This window comes from Rhineura floridana, chromosome 3 (assembly GCF_030035675.1).
Source record: "Rhineura floridana isolate rRhiFlo1 chromosome 3, rRhiFlo1.hap2, whole genome shotgun sequence".
Taxonomy (NCBI): Eukaryota; Metazoa; Chordata; class Lepidosauria; order Squamata; family Rhineuridae; genus Rhineura; species Rhineura floridana.
In genome coordinates, this window is record NC_084482.1 from 205,793,725 (window position 1) to 205,807,893 (window position 14,169).

Genomic DNA, 14,169 nt, shown 5'->3' on the forward strand with positions numbered 1-14,169 from the left:
GTGAAAGCCCTCTCCCGGGACGCCGTCCTGCAAACTTCTGAGGGTGGCGGAGGTACCAAGAAGGCCCCCTCCTGCTGGTCTGAACACCCGAGACAGTCTGCAGGGAAGAGGGCGGTCTCCGAGATATTTGGGGCCTAAGTCGTTCAGGGCTTTAAAAACTAACGTGAGCACCTTGACCTGGGCCCAGAAGAACTGGCAGCCAGTGCAGCTGTTTTAAAACAGGGGTTATATGAGTTCTAAAGGGAACTCCCATCAGTAATCCAGCTGCTGCATTTTGGGCCGGTTGAAGTTTCCAAGTCGTCTTCAAGGGCAGCCCTATGTAGAGCACATTGGAATAATCTAATCTGGAAGTTGCCGGAGCATGGCGTACTGCTGCCACACTCCCTGTGCCAGCCATTTTGTGACTGGTGCCCCCAGTACTCTCTCAAAATTCAAAATGTGCCCACCGGTCCAAAGAGGTTGGGGACCCCTGGTTAAGCTACTCTGCTAATTGTAGCTTGTCAGAGAATAAGGAGTCTCCTAACAACTCTCAGCACCCTTAACTTCGGTTCACAGGATTCCATGGCTGTGATACCGCTTGAAATGAATAGTGCAGTTGGGGCTAGGACTTACTGAATAGGCATGGTCAGGTTTGTGCTGTAAATATGCTCAGTGGATGCAGAATGTTGAGAGCGTGTGTGTGGGTGTACTGAAGGGAGATTGAATGGAACTGAAAACCAGAGGGAGGAGGGATGGAATGGAGTATACTGGAAAAGGGCATGGGTGGCCGGCCCCCTGAACAGGAGCAGTCCGCACTGCCACATTTTCTCCCTATGATAATTTCATCTTTGTGTACATTTTAATTATAAGCAGTCTTGCGAGCCAAGCAGGGCCCTGCTGATTGTCAATAAATAAAATCTGTCAAGATCTGGAACCAAACTAGGAGGCTGGTGTTAGATGTCATGGTTTATTTCATGAAAGGTTCACAAGCCTGTCTCCTATACAGATATCCACAAGCTCTTTCCACAGTCTCACTTCCACATGCAGAAGAACTAAAGCAAAAACAATGTCAAAACGTTGCAACAGAAAACGCCTGATATCAAACTGAAGGCATTTTGGAGAATGTCTTTATTGTGTTCTGCCTGCTGCATTTCTTTTGTACAAGCTCCGCATTAATTACATTAAATTTCCTTTAGGGTGCAATCCTAGAGACACTTCTTTGGGAGTAAGCCCCAGTGAACTCAATGGGACATACATCTCAGTAGACCTGTATAGAATTGCACCATTAAGTGACTTTTCAAAAGCGCAACACAAATTACATATCTATATTTAATCAACCTGTTCCCACCATTGACAAAGACATGACATTACTACAGTGTGATAGTATCCAGTAAACCCTCCTTAACTCAAGACCTCCCGCATGCAAAGCGGATGCTCTGCCACTGAGCTACAGCCCTTCCCTTCTCAGTGGTGGCCCCATGATTGTGAAATTCCCTCCATGCTACGTGACTGGCCTTGACCTTGTCATTTGTCATGTCATAACCCCGCTTTCCCCAACCTTGTGCCCTCCAGATGTTTTGGACTACAATTCCCATGATGGAAGGCTGCCTTTACATCTTTTAACTGCTGGAAATTTCAGTAGTGATGTATTTTTAAAGCCGTTCGTCCTTGTACTGCTTCCAAGGTGCATAGTTTTGCAAGTTTTCCAAAAATTGCTTTGCTTCGCTCTGTTCCATGTTTACATTAATTGTAAGCCACTTTTATTGTGATAGAAAAGTACAGCTACAGATAAAAAATACGGATAATAAACTAAGAAAGCTAACTATTTCTCTGATACAAAATACTATTTTTTTTTCTTTTAACATTCTCATAGGTTTATCATTCCACCCAAGACACTTCTAGTAAGTGGAGATGCCGGGGACCGAACTTGGGGCTTTCGACATACATATTACATATGAATTAAAACCTTAATAAAAGTTCTACACTGAACCTTTCCTCGCCGAAAGAGTACAACTGCAGTCCTATACCTACTTACCTGGGAGTAAGTTCCACTGGACTGACCTCTGAGGAGATATGTATACAATTGCACCAGTGGTGGCTGCTGACCTTTTGGGACTGGCAGGGAGCCCAACGGGGCGGAGCCAGAGCCAATAACAGGTAGAGACAGAACAATTCTAGAAGGAGCCAATTATTAATTCCAGTTTTGTCCTCATCTACCTGCTGAATTGTACAAGGGCAAAACTGAGACTAAGGAGGAGGAAGCCGACAGAGCCACCACCTGAGCTGACCGTAAGACAAGGCAAGGCAGGCAGTGGAGGCTGGACTGTCTGTGCTCAGTCCCACCTATCTGCTTACCTTCATACTTACAACCAGTCCAGGGGTGTCACTGGCTGTCACCTTCCTCTTCCTTAGTCTTGAGTTTTGCCCTCCTACAATGCAGCAGGGAGAAGAGCTGGAATGAATTGGCTCTGCCTGGCATTGGCTCTGCCTACTGTTGGCCTCCCAGCCTGCTGCCCTACCAGTCCCAATAGGCACCAGTCGCTACTGCAGGTGGGAACCGGCTGAAGGCAGACTTGAGGCTGGTGGGGCAGGGCCTCCATTTGCCCTAATGGATCAGCCTTCACTGTTAGGACGCCTGTCCGCTCAGAAGCAAGCCCCAATATGTTTAGCAGGGCATACTTTCTAGTTAGCGTGTTGAAAAAGACAGCCGAAGTTTGTAGTGGAGCCTTATTTTAACATCAGGTTATAAAAAAAACAAAAAACACACACACATACAGAAAAGTCAATGACAAGTTAATATAGGTGAAGTCATCACAATATACTTCCCGCTGGATCTAATCTGAATATATATTTAAAAAATCACAGATCTTCTCAAGGGATGTAATAAGACCTGCCCTCCCCAGCATTTCCCTTTTGCCACAGCCAGTCTCCTCTGGAGGACAGACGAGGGAGCCAGCGGTACATTGTCCAGCCTGGAGAGAAGACCCTGTCCTCTCTCAACTGTATCTAAGCCAGGCTGCTGGGGAGCCTTGGAGGGCAATAAGACCCACACCTGGAACTTTACTGTCAGTTAACCTTCTTGTTGCTCTGTACTTACGCATTTAAGACTACCTTTTTTTGTAATATTGAATTTGTTTGCTAAATCGCTGGTTTTTTTGGTCTTGTTTGAATTGATTGATGCGTTGTGTCAACTGACTTCTCTCTCCCCACACCCCCACTCCCGGAAAGGCGGGATATAAATAAACTAAACCAAATCAAATCAGTCAATCATGGAAGGAAGGAGGGAACTGCTACAAGTTCTTATCCTTCTTCATAGTCCAAACACGGTCTTTCTGTGTATCCATGAATGTCAATCAATCAACATTTATTTGCACGGCAACAAAGTTGCCTCACAATATACTGCTGCGGATGTCTCGCAACAGAGATTGTTTCCCTTTGGTGTCAATAGGAAGATACTTATTGCAGCAATTCCCACAGCGGACACCAGGGTATGCGAGCGTGCGGATGCCTAGTGTGCCCCACAAAGTACCTGCTGCGTCTCTAACATGATTCGCTGCGTTGGTTTTGCCTCCTTCCAATCAGCCTCCACGAGGAGTGGCAAGTTCTGCCCCATCCGGACACTGGGTGTGACTGCTCAAAGCACTTCTAACGTAGAGACACAGTACAATTACCTGCCCTTAGAGAAGGATGCCTGCTGTAACTCTGAGTTAGCGGTCTGGACTTTTCTCCTTCCAATAAAGAGGTATGTCCAGTACAGAAAGACAGAAGTGGATCCTTCACGGGTGGGTCATTTTTACAGATATATATATGTACACACACACACTAAAATAAATGTTTTAAAACACAAAACTGACGTTTTCTTTTTTCTTTGCAAAAGTATGCCTCAACTGTCGGATGGTTGAGAAGCATAGGCTGATGGCTTCTCTCCTTTGTGCTTCCGCACGATATGTTTGATCACATGCGCTCGCTGACTGAAACTCTTCCGACAGACCAAGCACGTGTACGGCTTCTCTCCCGTGTGCATTCTCTGGTGTACCTGAAGGCCAGACGAATGCCGGAAGCTTTTCCCACACTCTGAGCACTGGTAGGGCTTCTCTTCAGTGTGGATGACTTCATGGGTTAGGAGGCTCGTCTTTTGATTGAAGCTTTTCCCACAATATGAACATTTAAATGGTTTCTCTCCGGTGTGGATTCTCTGATGTCTGTTAACGCTAGACTGTGTGGCAAACACTTTCCCACACACTGGGCACGGACTCATCCTCTTCCCCTTGTATAGTTTTGGTGGGCTTTTAAATAAGCAAATATTACCATCCACATCTATCAAGGATATGCTCTTCTCCTCCACCGTTTCCTTTCCCACTTCGCTCTCCGGTTCATCCTGATTGTTAGAGATGTCTTCCTGCTTCTTGTGGCCTGATTCTTCAGAGGGCTTCCTCTGTGCTTCCATTTCCTTCTTGTTCAACAGCTTACAGCTCACCACACTCGCTGTCTGCCTGCAGCTCTTCTTGCACGCTAAGCACTTGTACACCTTCTCCCCTGTGGGATCAACCTGGTACGCAACAATGCCCCATTTTGGCTTGAAGCTTTTCCCACACTCAGAGCATTGGTACAACTTGTCTTCTGTGTGGACTACCTCGTGCGCAATAAGGTTCGTTCTCCGATTAAAGCCCTTCCCGCAATCAGAACATTTATAGGGCTTCTCTCCTGTGTGGATCATCAGATGTCTGTTAAGGCTTGATTTGCGAGTAAAGCCTTTCCCACAAACGGGGCACATGTTGCCAAACCCTTTGTGCAACCTTTGGGCGCCTGTCACGGATGTCTTCTTCCATGCCTGTATTTCGCTTCCCACTTCTCCATCCTCTTCATCTGGATCGCCCAAGATTACCTCTTCCATATCAAACTCTTCCTCTTCCATATCGCACTCTGATCCTTCCGGGGACATCTCTTGTGGTTCCTCACCACAATCATCCTCCGGTAGATCGTCTTCTGGAATAGAGAAGGAATCTTGTTAAAGTGAAAAGAAATGTCTACAACAGGTAGCGGGGAGAAGAGAACTGCTGCTGTAATGAAAAAGAGCTCTAATTAACAAGTGGAATAACCCAAAAGCTAGAAAACAGTTTGCATGTGACAGCCGGATTAAAGGTGTATCTATTTGGGAGCCATAATAGGTAATCACAATCTATCCATCGAAGTTGGCTCAAGGATTTCCGCCTGGACAATGGGATTTCCTCTTACCGTGGCCCCTGTGCGGCCCCACAAGTCTGTTCTCAGAGAGTTCTCCCAACCCTCCAGAGTGGATTTGGGGTGGGGGGCAGAGAGAGGAGAGGGAGAGACAGGCCTGTTTTGCAGACAGAAGTCCGTATGTTAATTATTATTATTATTATCTTTATTTATACCCCGCCCTTTTTCCAAACTGGAACTCAAGGCGGCTTCCAGATAAAAAGAAGTACATATCGTTAAGAACCTATAAAAATATAAAACATATAAAATCAGCATTAAAACAGGATTAAACTATTAAGATGTTAAAACCAATTAGATATACACTTAAAATACTGCCACCCAGTTTAGGAGCATACAGGTAAAACAATAACATACAGCATCCTCGTCAGTCACTACCCTTAAAGCCTTCAGTTCCAAAGGCCTGCCGGAAGAAAAAAGTCTAGCTGTCGGCAGAAGGACTGCACAGAGGAGGCCATTCTTGCCTCCCTAGGGAAGGAGTTCCAGAGCCCAGGGGCAGCCACCGAAAAGGACCTGTCTCGTGTCCCCACCAGTCACACTTGTGAAGGTGTTGGGATCGTGAGAAGGGTCTCTCCTGAAGATCTCAGGGCCCGGGCAGGTTCATATAAGGAGACGACTTCACTGGATACAACACTTGATTTATTTTAAGATTTTTTTTAACCCTACTCTTCAGTTGGAAAAGGCTCCCAGAGGGGCTTACAAAGACAAATAAGAAGAAGACAGTGTCTGCCCTCAGGCTCACAAGCTGAAAGACACAACAAATAAGGAAAAGGCATGGGGAGGGAGGAGAAAATAAGCAAGCTCACTCCAGCACTGCTAACAGGACAGTACCCTCCACCACACCGGAGGATGGAAGCCACGTTTGCAGGGCAAAGGGCAGATCGCATGGCGCACACGCGCTTCTCTCCCACAAAAGAGGAGAATGGCCGGGGGGATGTCAGGAGGAACAGCGGGGCTATCCCTATGGCCCCCTACCTCCAGATCTACCTCCTGAGGGGGCTACCTCACAATGACTAATGGTAGGGCCATCCCTCGCTGATATTTTGTACACCGATTAGAGTTTTATTTAAATATAAGCGGTACATAAATGGACTAAATAAGAAATAAATAAATATTTTGTTGATAACATTTTATAACACTATGTGAAACAGATTATTTATTTTTTGTCAGTTCATCATTCATTCTAATTTAAACGGTTGGAGGATGACGAACAACAGTTATTGTTAATATTTATTAGATTTCTTACCCATCCTTCACGAACAGGAGAAGGTCCCAGGGCAACACTGAACGTAGGAAGCTGCCTTGCGCTGCACCAGACCCAATGGCCAGTACTGTCTACACTGACTGGCAGTGGCTCTCCAAGATTCCAGGCATAGAGTCCCTCCCAGCCCTACTTGGAGATACCAAGGACTGAACATGGGGCCTTCAGCATGCAAAGCAGGTGCTCTACCATGGAGCTATGGCCCTTCCCCAAAATTCGGGTTACAGAAACATAAAAATGAAATATTAAGACCAGTTTAAAACAAATTACAGCCAAGAGAATAGGGTGGGTCCCAAAAGTATATATCTCAGGTGCCAAAGGGTTAAGGAGAAGAGGTGTGGCTTCAGCATATGATGAAAGTTATACAATGAAGGTCCCAGGCACACCTCTGTGGTGAGGGAATTCCACAGAGAACGCCCTCTTCAAGGCTGCCCCCCTCAAACCCTTGAGGGTGGTAGAACTACCAAGAGGGTCCCCTCTGGCGATATGAACACCCGAGAGGGTCAGTAGGGAAAGAAGCAGCCTTCCAGATATTTGGAGCCCAAGTACTTTACGGCTTCAAAGACCAATCCGAAAATGCGATTCCCACTGTGTATTTTGTCGTTTGTACAGGTTGTAGACCAGCTTCATCAAAAGCCATGTAGAAAGGCAGCACGCAGTTAAAAAGAAACAGAACACAGATGGTCAGGGGGCCCTCGGGGATTCTACAGGCAGGCCATGAACCCAAACCACAACGGCTCTGCCCTCCATCAACTACAAATACCAGTTGCCGGGAATCGCAATTGGGAAGTGCTGCTGTTGCGCTCAGGGCCTGCTTGCGGGCTTCCCATTGTGGCATCAGGTTAGCCACTGTGAAAACAGGAGCCTGAGCTAGATGGGCCTTTGGACTCGTCCGGCAGGGCTCTTTTTAACCAAAGCTGCCTCCAGAAAGCTCAGATAGGATCTACGTGAATCGAGAGACAAGAAGCCTTTACCTGGAAAGATGGAATCGCTGTCGATCTCTTCCTTGAACGAGTCTCTGCAGGGAGGCCTCTCCCCAGTCTCCAGCAAAGGCTGGTCTGCATCAGAGACCCCCACGACTACTTCCTCAAAGATCTCCGACTCCTAAAACACCAAAAGGGGATTCCCGTTAGATATAAAAACAGGCCGTCAAATTCAGGCTCTGATCCATGGTCCCCCTTGAGACCGCAGCTATCATTTCTCTGGGGTCTAAGGCAGGACTGGGGAACTACTGTCAGGCCCAGAAGCTGAATGTGGCCCTCCAGGGCTATCTCTCTGGCCCTCGGAACTCTACCCAGGCCACATCCATCACTGGCCGGGCTTCTCACCCTTGCCAGAATGTGTCCTTGAATCCTGATAATGCCCCTCATTTGTCTGCATTATATGCACATTGTATTTTATTGTAATAATCCTGAAAATGAATAAAGGACAGTTTGGGGGAAAAACCATATAGCGCAGACGAGACCTACGTCTGTGTATGTGAGCGACAGGGGATGGGGAGAGGGAGAGAGATTGAGTGGCTGACGAATGAGTTGTGCTTGGGCACTAGTGTGGCTGAAGGAATGGGAGAGGTATATGGAGTAATGGGCCCACCCACTGCGGGCATGCACCCTCCCCCTTGGCAAATTTCCTCGAGGAAACGTCACCCTCCAGGGGAGACAGTTTCCCTGCTATACTGCAAAACACTCTCATCAGCCCTTCCCAACTCCACACCTCTTGCGGCCTAAGCAGGAAGGCTTCCGCCAGGTCCACTGCCTCAGCACAGGTCTCGGGGCGATCATCCCTGACACAGCTCTGGATCTCCGGCGGCAGGACAGCCAGGAACTGCTCCAGGACCACCAGATCCAGGATCTTCTCCTTGGAATGCCGCTCTGGCTTCAGCCACCCGTAGCAGAGTTCCCGGAGTCGGACACAAGCCGTCCTGGGGCCCTCGGCCTCCCAGTAGCGGAACCCGCGGAAACGCTGGCGCTTGGCTTCCGTGTCAATGCTCCCACTGTTTGGGACATCCCCCTTCCCGTTGGGATCTCCCGGCTTCAGGGTCCTAGAGATCTTCCGCTCTCCCTCTCCGAAGGCTGGAAGGAGCTTTGCCCTCCCTTTCCCGACAGGCTCCCGCTGGACGTCAGAGAGAACGGGAGAACCCTCGTCTCCTGACGGCGAAGTGCTTCCCCAGGCGGAGTGAGAGGGCTCGGCAGACGGCAGGAAGTCCTGCCACTGACTATCCCAGCCCTGCAATGGCCTTTCCTCCGGTTCCTCTTTAATCTGTTGCAAGGTCAGCTGAGGCAGACTCCCTCTGCGGATCCCAGCCTGGTCACCTTGAAGGCTCTTCCCAGATTCTTCGGGTGCCTCCACCAGATCGGGTCCTGCTGCAACCTCCTCTTTCATTTTTGCCCTCGGGTGGGTTATGAGCCTTGGGTGTCAAACTAGCCTGTGGCTGGGAAACAATGGGATTCAACCTTAAGTACGATGCACGGTTAAGAAGGGGCAGGGGAAGCCAAGTTATCCTAAGTCAGACCGTTGCTCCAGCTAGCCTAGTATTGTCTACACTGATTGGCTGCGGCTCTCAGCCATATGCTTTACAGGAAAAAGAAAACACAAGCATAGGAAGTAGTCTTATTTTGAGTCAGACCATTGGTCCACCTAACTTAGTAATGTCTACACTGGAGGTTCTTAACCTATTGTCCATGGACAATAGGTTGGGGTTCAGGGGATCTGTGAACACCAGAAGCAAAAAAAAAAATCAATTTCCAGTGCAATAAAATTAATTGTATTTCTGTATATATTGGGCTCCGCAGCTTTCATCAGATTTCTCCAGGGTTTCAGGTAGGGTTTGCTCCCAGCCCTACTGGGAAATGCTAGAGACTGAGCATGAGGCCTTCTACATTTATTTATTATTTGTATTTATTATTTGATTTATATCCTGCCCTTCCTCCCAGCAGGAGCCCAGGGCGGCAAACAAAAACACTAAAAACACTTTAAAACATCACAGAAACAGACCTTAAAATAAACTAAAACAAAACAACTTTAAAAATATTTTTTTAAAAGCTTTAAAAACATCTTGAAAAAAGGGTTAAAAACATATTGTTTTAAAAAAAGAAAAAACATATTAAAAAGCAATTCCAACACAGATGCAGACTGGGTCAAGGTCTCCCGTAGGCACCGAAAAGATAGCAGAGATGGCGCCTGCCTAATATTCAAAGGGAGGGAATTCCACAGGGTAGCTGCCGCCACACTAAAGGTCCGTTTCCTGTGTTGTGCAGAACGGACCTCCTGATAAGATGGTATCTGCAGGAGGCCCTCACCTGCAGAGCGCAGTGATCGACTGGGCATATAAGGGATAAGATGGCCTTTCAGGTATCCTGCATTTGCTCTAGTACTGACCTACAGTAGCCCTTCTCCTACAAAAACTGGATTAGGGGATTCTGATTTTTGTAATATGCATTATACCAAGTCAGACCACAGGTCCATCTAGCAGAGGCGTGGAGAAGCTTTGGCTCTTCAGATGTGGCTTAACTACAACTCCCATCAGCCCCACCAAGCACGGCCAGAGATTATGAAAAGTGTAGTTCAGCAGAATCTGGAGGGCCAAAACTTCCCCATGCCTAATCTAGCATGCACCATGATAAATCTGTTAATCTTTACACTGCCACAAAACTCTGTTCTTCTTGCTGAAGCACCTTAAAGATTTGTTATATTTTTAAATTAATTGTTATTAATTTTGTAAAAGTCAAGGCTACAAACGATAAACAGAGGAGAGAAAACCCCCAAAGTAAGCAAAAACAAATATAAAACAAAGTTCAACCTCTGGTCCGATTCTTCTGTTGTCTCTCCACAAATTCCAGAGCGAACAGCATAGAATTCCCAAGATACTGACTGCTGATCTTTGATGTCAACTTATTCACCATCATTATTATTATTTTCACTTATTACCAGCCCTTCACCCTAAGGTCCCAGGGTAAGTCACAACCACTTAAAACACAACATTAAAAACAGTTTAGAACATATTTAGGTCTTAAAGAGTTCCACAAACGTCCACACGAGTAAGACATTTATTAAGGCATTGTAAGCTTTTGTGGTCTACAGAGCGCTTCACCAAAAAAAGCATACACGCCGTAACAAATCTGTCAGGCTGCGGACGCACCGTACATACAATGCACTTGGCTTCCCTCAAGAAATCCTGGGAACTGTAGCTTACCCCTCAGAGAACTACAATTCCCAACACCCGTAACAAACTACAGTTCCCAGGGTTCTTTGGGGGGGGTGAGCTTTAAACGTATGGTGGGTACACAGCCTTAGGCTCTGAGGGGGCCTACACAAGACTGATTGTTGTTGTTGTTTAGATAGACAGATCAACACAGCAGCCCCGTTTGGACGTTGTTACCGTTAAAGGAGCGCTGTTTTAACTGTGGCTTCGACTAATAAATTTCTGCCTCTGCTTTGTCCCTGATCTGACCTGGAGGGAGGAAGAGGAGGAGGAGACACCATTGTAAGAACCGGGAACTCCCATTTTTCCAGCCGCGACCCTCTCCCCACCCCCTCCCCGTTTTCCACTCCTCCTTCCACACGGCCTCTCACCTGGGGTCCTTCTTACAAAGAATCTTTTGAAACTCGCAGCTTCCGCACAGATGCAGCCCCGCTTGGGTTGGGAAATTCAAAAGCCAGCTTCTGGAGGAAGGGGTGGAGCCTGCAGGGCGCGGAACCAGGGTGGGGTGGGGAAGAAGAGGAAATGGCTCTCTTGGCGCACAAGACCACCACCCCTTCCCTTACACACCATACCTTTAAAGCACGTGGCTTCCCCCTCCCAAGAAGAAGAATCCTGGGAACTGGAGTTTGCGGAGGGTGCTGGGAATTGTAGCTCTGCAAGGGGTAAACTACAGTTCCCAGCAGTCTTTGGGGAAGCCACGTGCTTCATATGTATGGCGTGCAGCAAACGCGTCATTCCTCCCCCCCTCATTCCCATACCACTCTAGGAATCGACACTCGACAAGCTTAACCCTTAGGTGGCCAAGGCTTAACTCTACGCTGAAGGGCGTTGAAATTAGGAACATGGGAAGCTGCCTTATGCTGTGTCAGGCCCTTTTCCCATCTAACTCAGTACTGTTAACACTGACTAGCAGCTCTCCAAGGTTTCAGACGGGACATTCCTGGTCCAACGTGCATCATGATGTTGGGTTTGGAACTTGGGACCTTCTACATGTAAAGCACGTGCTCTGCCACTAAATTGTTGCCCTCTACTTAAATCGGAACATAAGAACCTGCTTTATACTGAGACCACGTTCACACTATACATTTATTCCACTTTAAACGTCATGGCTTCCCCCAAAGCACCCTGGGAAAAGTAGTTTGTGAAGGGTGCTGAGAGTTGTTGGGAGACCCCCTGTTCCCCTCACAGAACCAAAATTCCCGGAGTTCCCTGGGAAGAGGGACTGACTGTTAAACCATCTGAGAACTGCAGCTCTGTGAGGAGAGTAGAAGTCTCTTAATAACTCTCTCATCACCCTTCACAAACTACACTTCCCAGGATTCTTTGGGGGAAGCCAGGCTGCTTAAAGTGGCCTAAGAGTAGAATAAATGAGTCAGGCCACTGTGAGAACAGAATGGTGGCCCAGATGGGCCAGTGGCCTGATTGAGCGGACCCTTCTTATATTCTTAGACCACTGGTTTCGTTTTTTTCTATGCTGCCTAGGAGCAGCTCTGGAGATTTTCAAGCAGGGGATCTTTCCCAGCCCTACCTGAAAATGCCAGGGAATCGAACCTGGGAGTTTCTGTGTTCAAAACAGATGTTCTACCTCTAAGCTATGGCCCTGCCACAGATTTCCTCCAAAAGTGAAATTCCGCCATATCAAAGGCAACTTACATCTTGAAAATAACCTTCCCACCATCCAGCCCCAGGGAAAAAAAACACCTGACATTCATTTTGGGGCAATGCCTAAATTAAGCCAATCAAAATTTCACAAGATAGCATGCAAGGTTTCAAGTTCTCTGGAACTCTCCAGGCAGTGGTGGAAAAAAGTTGACATTTGTTTTTAAATATGAAAGTGTTTCAACTGTTTTTATATACAGATGTTCTGAGGGATTTCCAGGCTGTCACTATTTTGGGGTGGGGTTCAATGACATACCAGCAAATTCAGGTTGCACAGTTATAGTTGATTAGAAGGTCTTGCACAACGGACCCGTTTCCCTAAAGACTGGACTTTTTGGCCTTATGGGAAGTGACGGGAGCATGCCCTAGAAAGTGTGGGATGACACTTGGTTGTGATGCAACATCATCTAACCTCCCTGCAAACAAATGAGAATGAATGCTCATTAAATAGCCAACATCATTTAATCTCCCTGCAAACAAATCAGGATAAATGCTCAGTAAAAAGGTCATTTGGAACTGCCCTTACATATGTTTTTATTGTGAAATCGGTTTGAGATGTTTCCTAGGAAGTGATTCATAAATGGAATAAATAGAAATAAAATATGATTTTAAAAACTTACTTAACTCCAATCTGCATTGAGTTAATTTTCATGTACAGTGCTTTTAACAGAGGTTTTAGCGGCGGCTGCCATCTTATCTGTGGTTTATAATTATTAATTAAATATTGTTGGTTGTTTTTTATGGCTTGGCTATTTACTCTCTATTTTTAAAGTATGTTGTCATCCGCTTTGTGAGAGGTTTTATCCTGAAAAGCAGGCTGAATCTCTATTTTTAAAAGAAATAAAAGAAAAACTTTGCATATGCTCTCTCTTCCACTCACCCCACTGGGCTTGGCCCCTACATCTGTGCATTTAACAGCAGCCTCATCGTTGCACAAATTCAGCAGCTGAAGCATCCCCCACCCCCACCCCCATCTTTGAGATAAAGCAGCAGGGAAATAAAATCAGAACATCAGAAGAGCCTGGCTGCTGGGTCAGACCAAATGCCTATCTAATCCAGCATCCTGTTCTCTCAGAGGCCTACCGGATGCCACAAGGAGAAGCTCCCAAGCAGGACCTGTGTGCAACAGCAACTCTCCCCACTTGTAATGCCCAGCCACATACTGTCTCTGACAGTAGTTAGAACATAGCCATCATGGCTGTTAGCCATTGATATAGCCTTATTTTATAGGGGATTTATAATTTGTCTGATCCCCTATTAAAACCCATGTTAGGCTGCAATCCTGATCCCACTTCCCTGGGAGTAAGCACCAGTAAATTCAATAAATCATATGAAGACCTTATCTGGATCAAGCCTATCTAGTCCAGCATCCTGTTCTCACAGTGGTCAACCAGATGCCCCGGTGGGAGTGCGGCACAAAAACCATGCTTTCCCCCAGGTACTGGTTTCAAGTTATACTGCCCCTGAACATGGAGGTTCTACTCAGCCAACATGTCTAAGAGCATAAGAAGAGCCCCGCAAGTGGGGAGAGTTGCTGTTGCGCTGAGGTCCTGCTTGTGAGCTTCCCATAGGCATCTGGTTGGCCACTATGAGAACAAGATGCTGGTCTAGATGGGCCATGGGCCTGATCCAGCTGCGGGGATCCACGTTCTTAATCTGAAAAAGACCATAACAAGATAAACCTGCAACAAAATGTTGCAGTGCTCCTGTTTGGGGAATCAAATCACTCCATTCCATCTCTCTCTCTCTCTCTCTCTCTCTCTCTCCCTCTCCCCACACACACCTTAGCCACGGAGCAGGATGGGACTCCTGGACCTTTAATAGTTGCCTA

At 46.9% G+C, this 14,169-nt stretch overlaps 1 protein-coding gene across 3 annotated transcripts; it reads right to left on the reverse strand.

Annotated features, from left to right (window-relative positions):
• Positions 1 to 1,716: 1,716 nt before the first annotated feature.
• Positions 1,717 to 11,287, reverse strand: LOC133381283 (zinc finger protein 24-like). 3 transcript variants are annotated; one of them, XM_061620194.1, is made up of 4 exons: positions 11,252 to 11,287; positions 8,192 to 8,909; positions 7,453 to 7,582; positions 1,717 to 4,965 (listed from the first exon to the last, which is right to left on the reverse strand). In XM_061620194.1, the coding sequence occupies exons 2-4, from the start codon at positions 8,858 to 8,860 to the stop codon at positions 3,863 to 3,865; spliced, it is 1,902 nt and encodes a 633-aa protein (XP_061476178.1). In that variant the 5' UTR covers positions 8,861 to 8,909; positions 11,252 to 11,287; the 3' UTR covers positions 1,717 to 3,862. The 3 variants fall into 3 exon arrangements, with proteins under 3 accessions (XP_061476178.1, XP_061476179.1, XP_061476177.1); XM_061620195.1 differs by lacking the exon at positions 11,252 to 11,287 and adding an exon at positions 11,051 to 11,243 and having other exon boundaries at positions 1,717 to 4,962; XM_061620193.1 differs by lacking the exon at positions 11,252 to 11,287 and adding an exon at positions 11,051 to 11,243.
• Between the last annotated feature and the right edge of the window lie 2,882 nt (positions 11,288 to 14,169).

Excerpts from the sequence above, each read along its gene's own strand:
- LOC133381283 (XM_061620194.1), bottom strand. The coding sequence starts at position 8,860 with ATGAAAGAGGAGGTTGCAGCAGGACCCGATCTGGTGGAGGCACCCGAA. Across the intron at positions 7,583-8,191 it reads TCCTGCTTAGGCCGCAAGAG|GAGTCGGAGATCTTTGAGGA; the intron begins GTGTGGAGTTGG and ends TTGGTGTTTTAG. Across the intron at positions 4,966-7,452 it reads CAGCGATTCCATCTTTCCAG|AAGACGATCTACCGGAGGAT; the intron begins GTAAAGGCTTCT and ends TCTCTATTCCAG.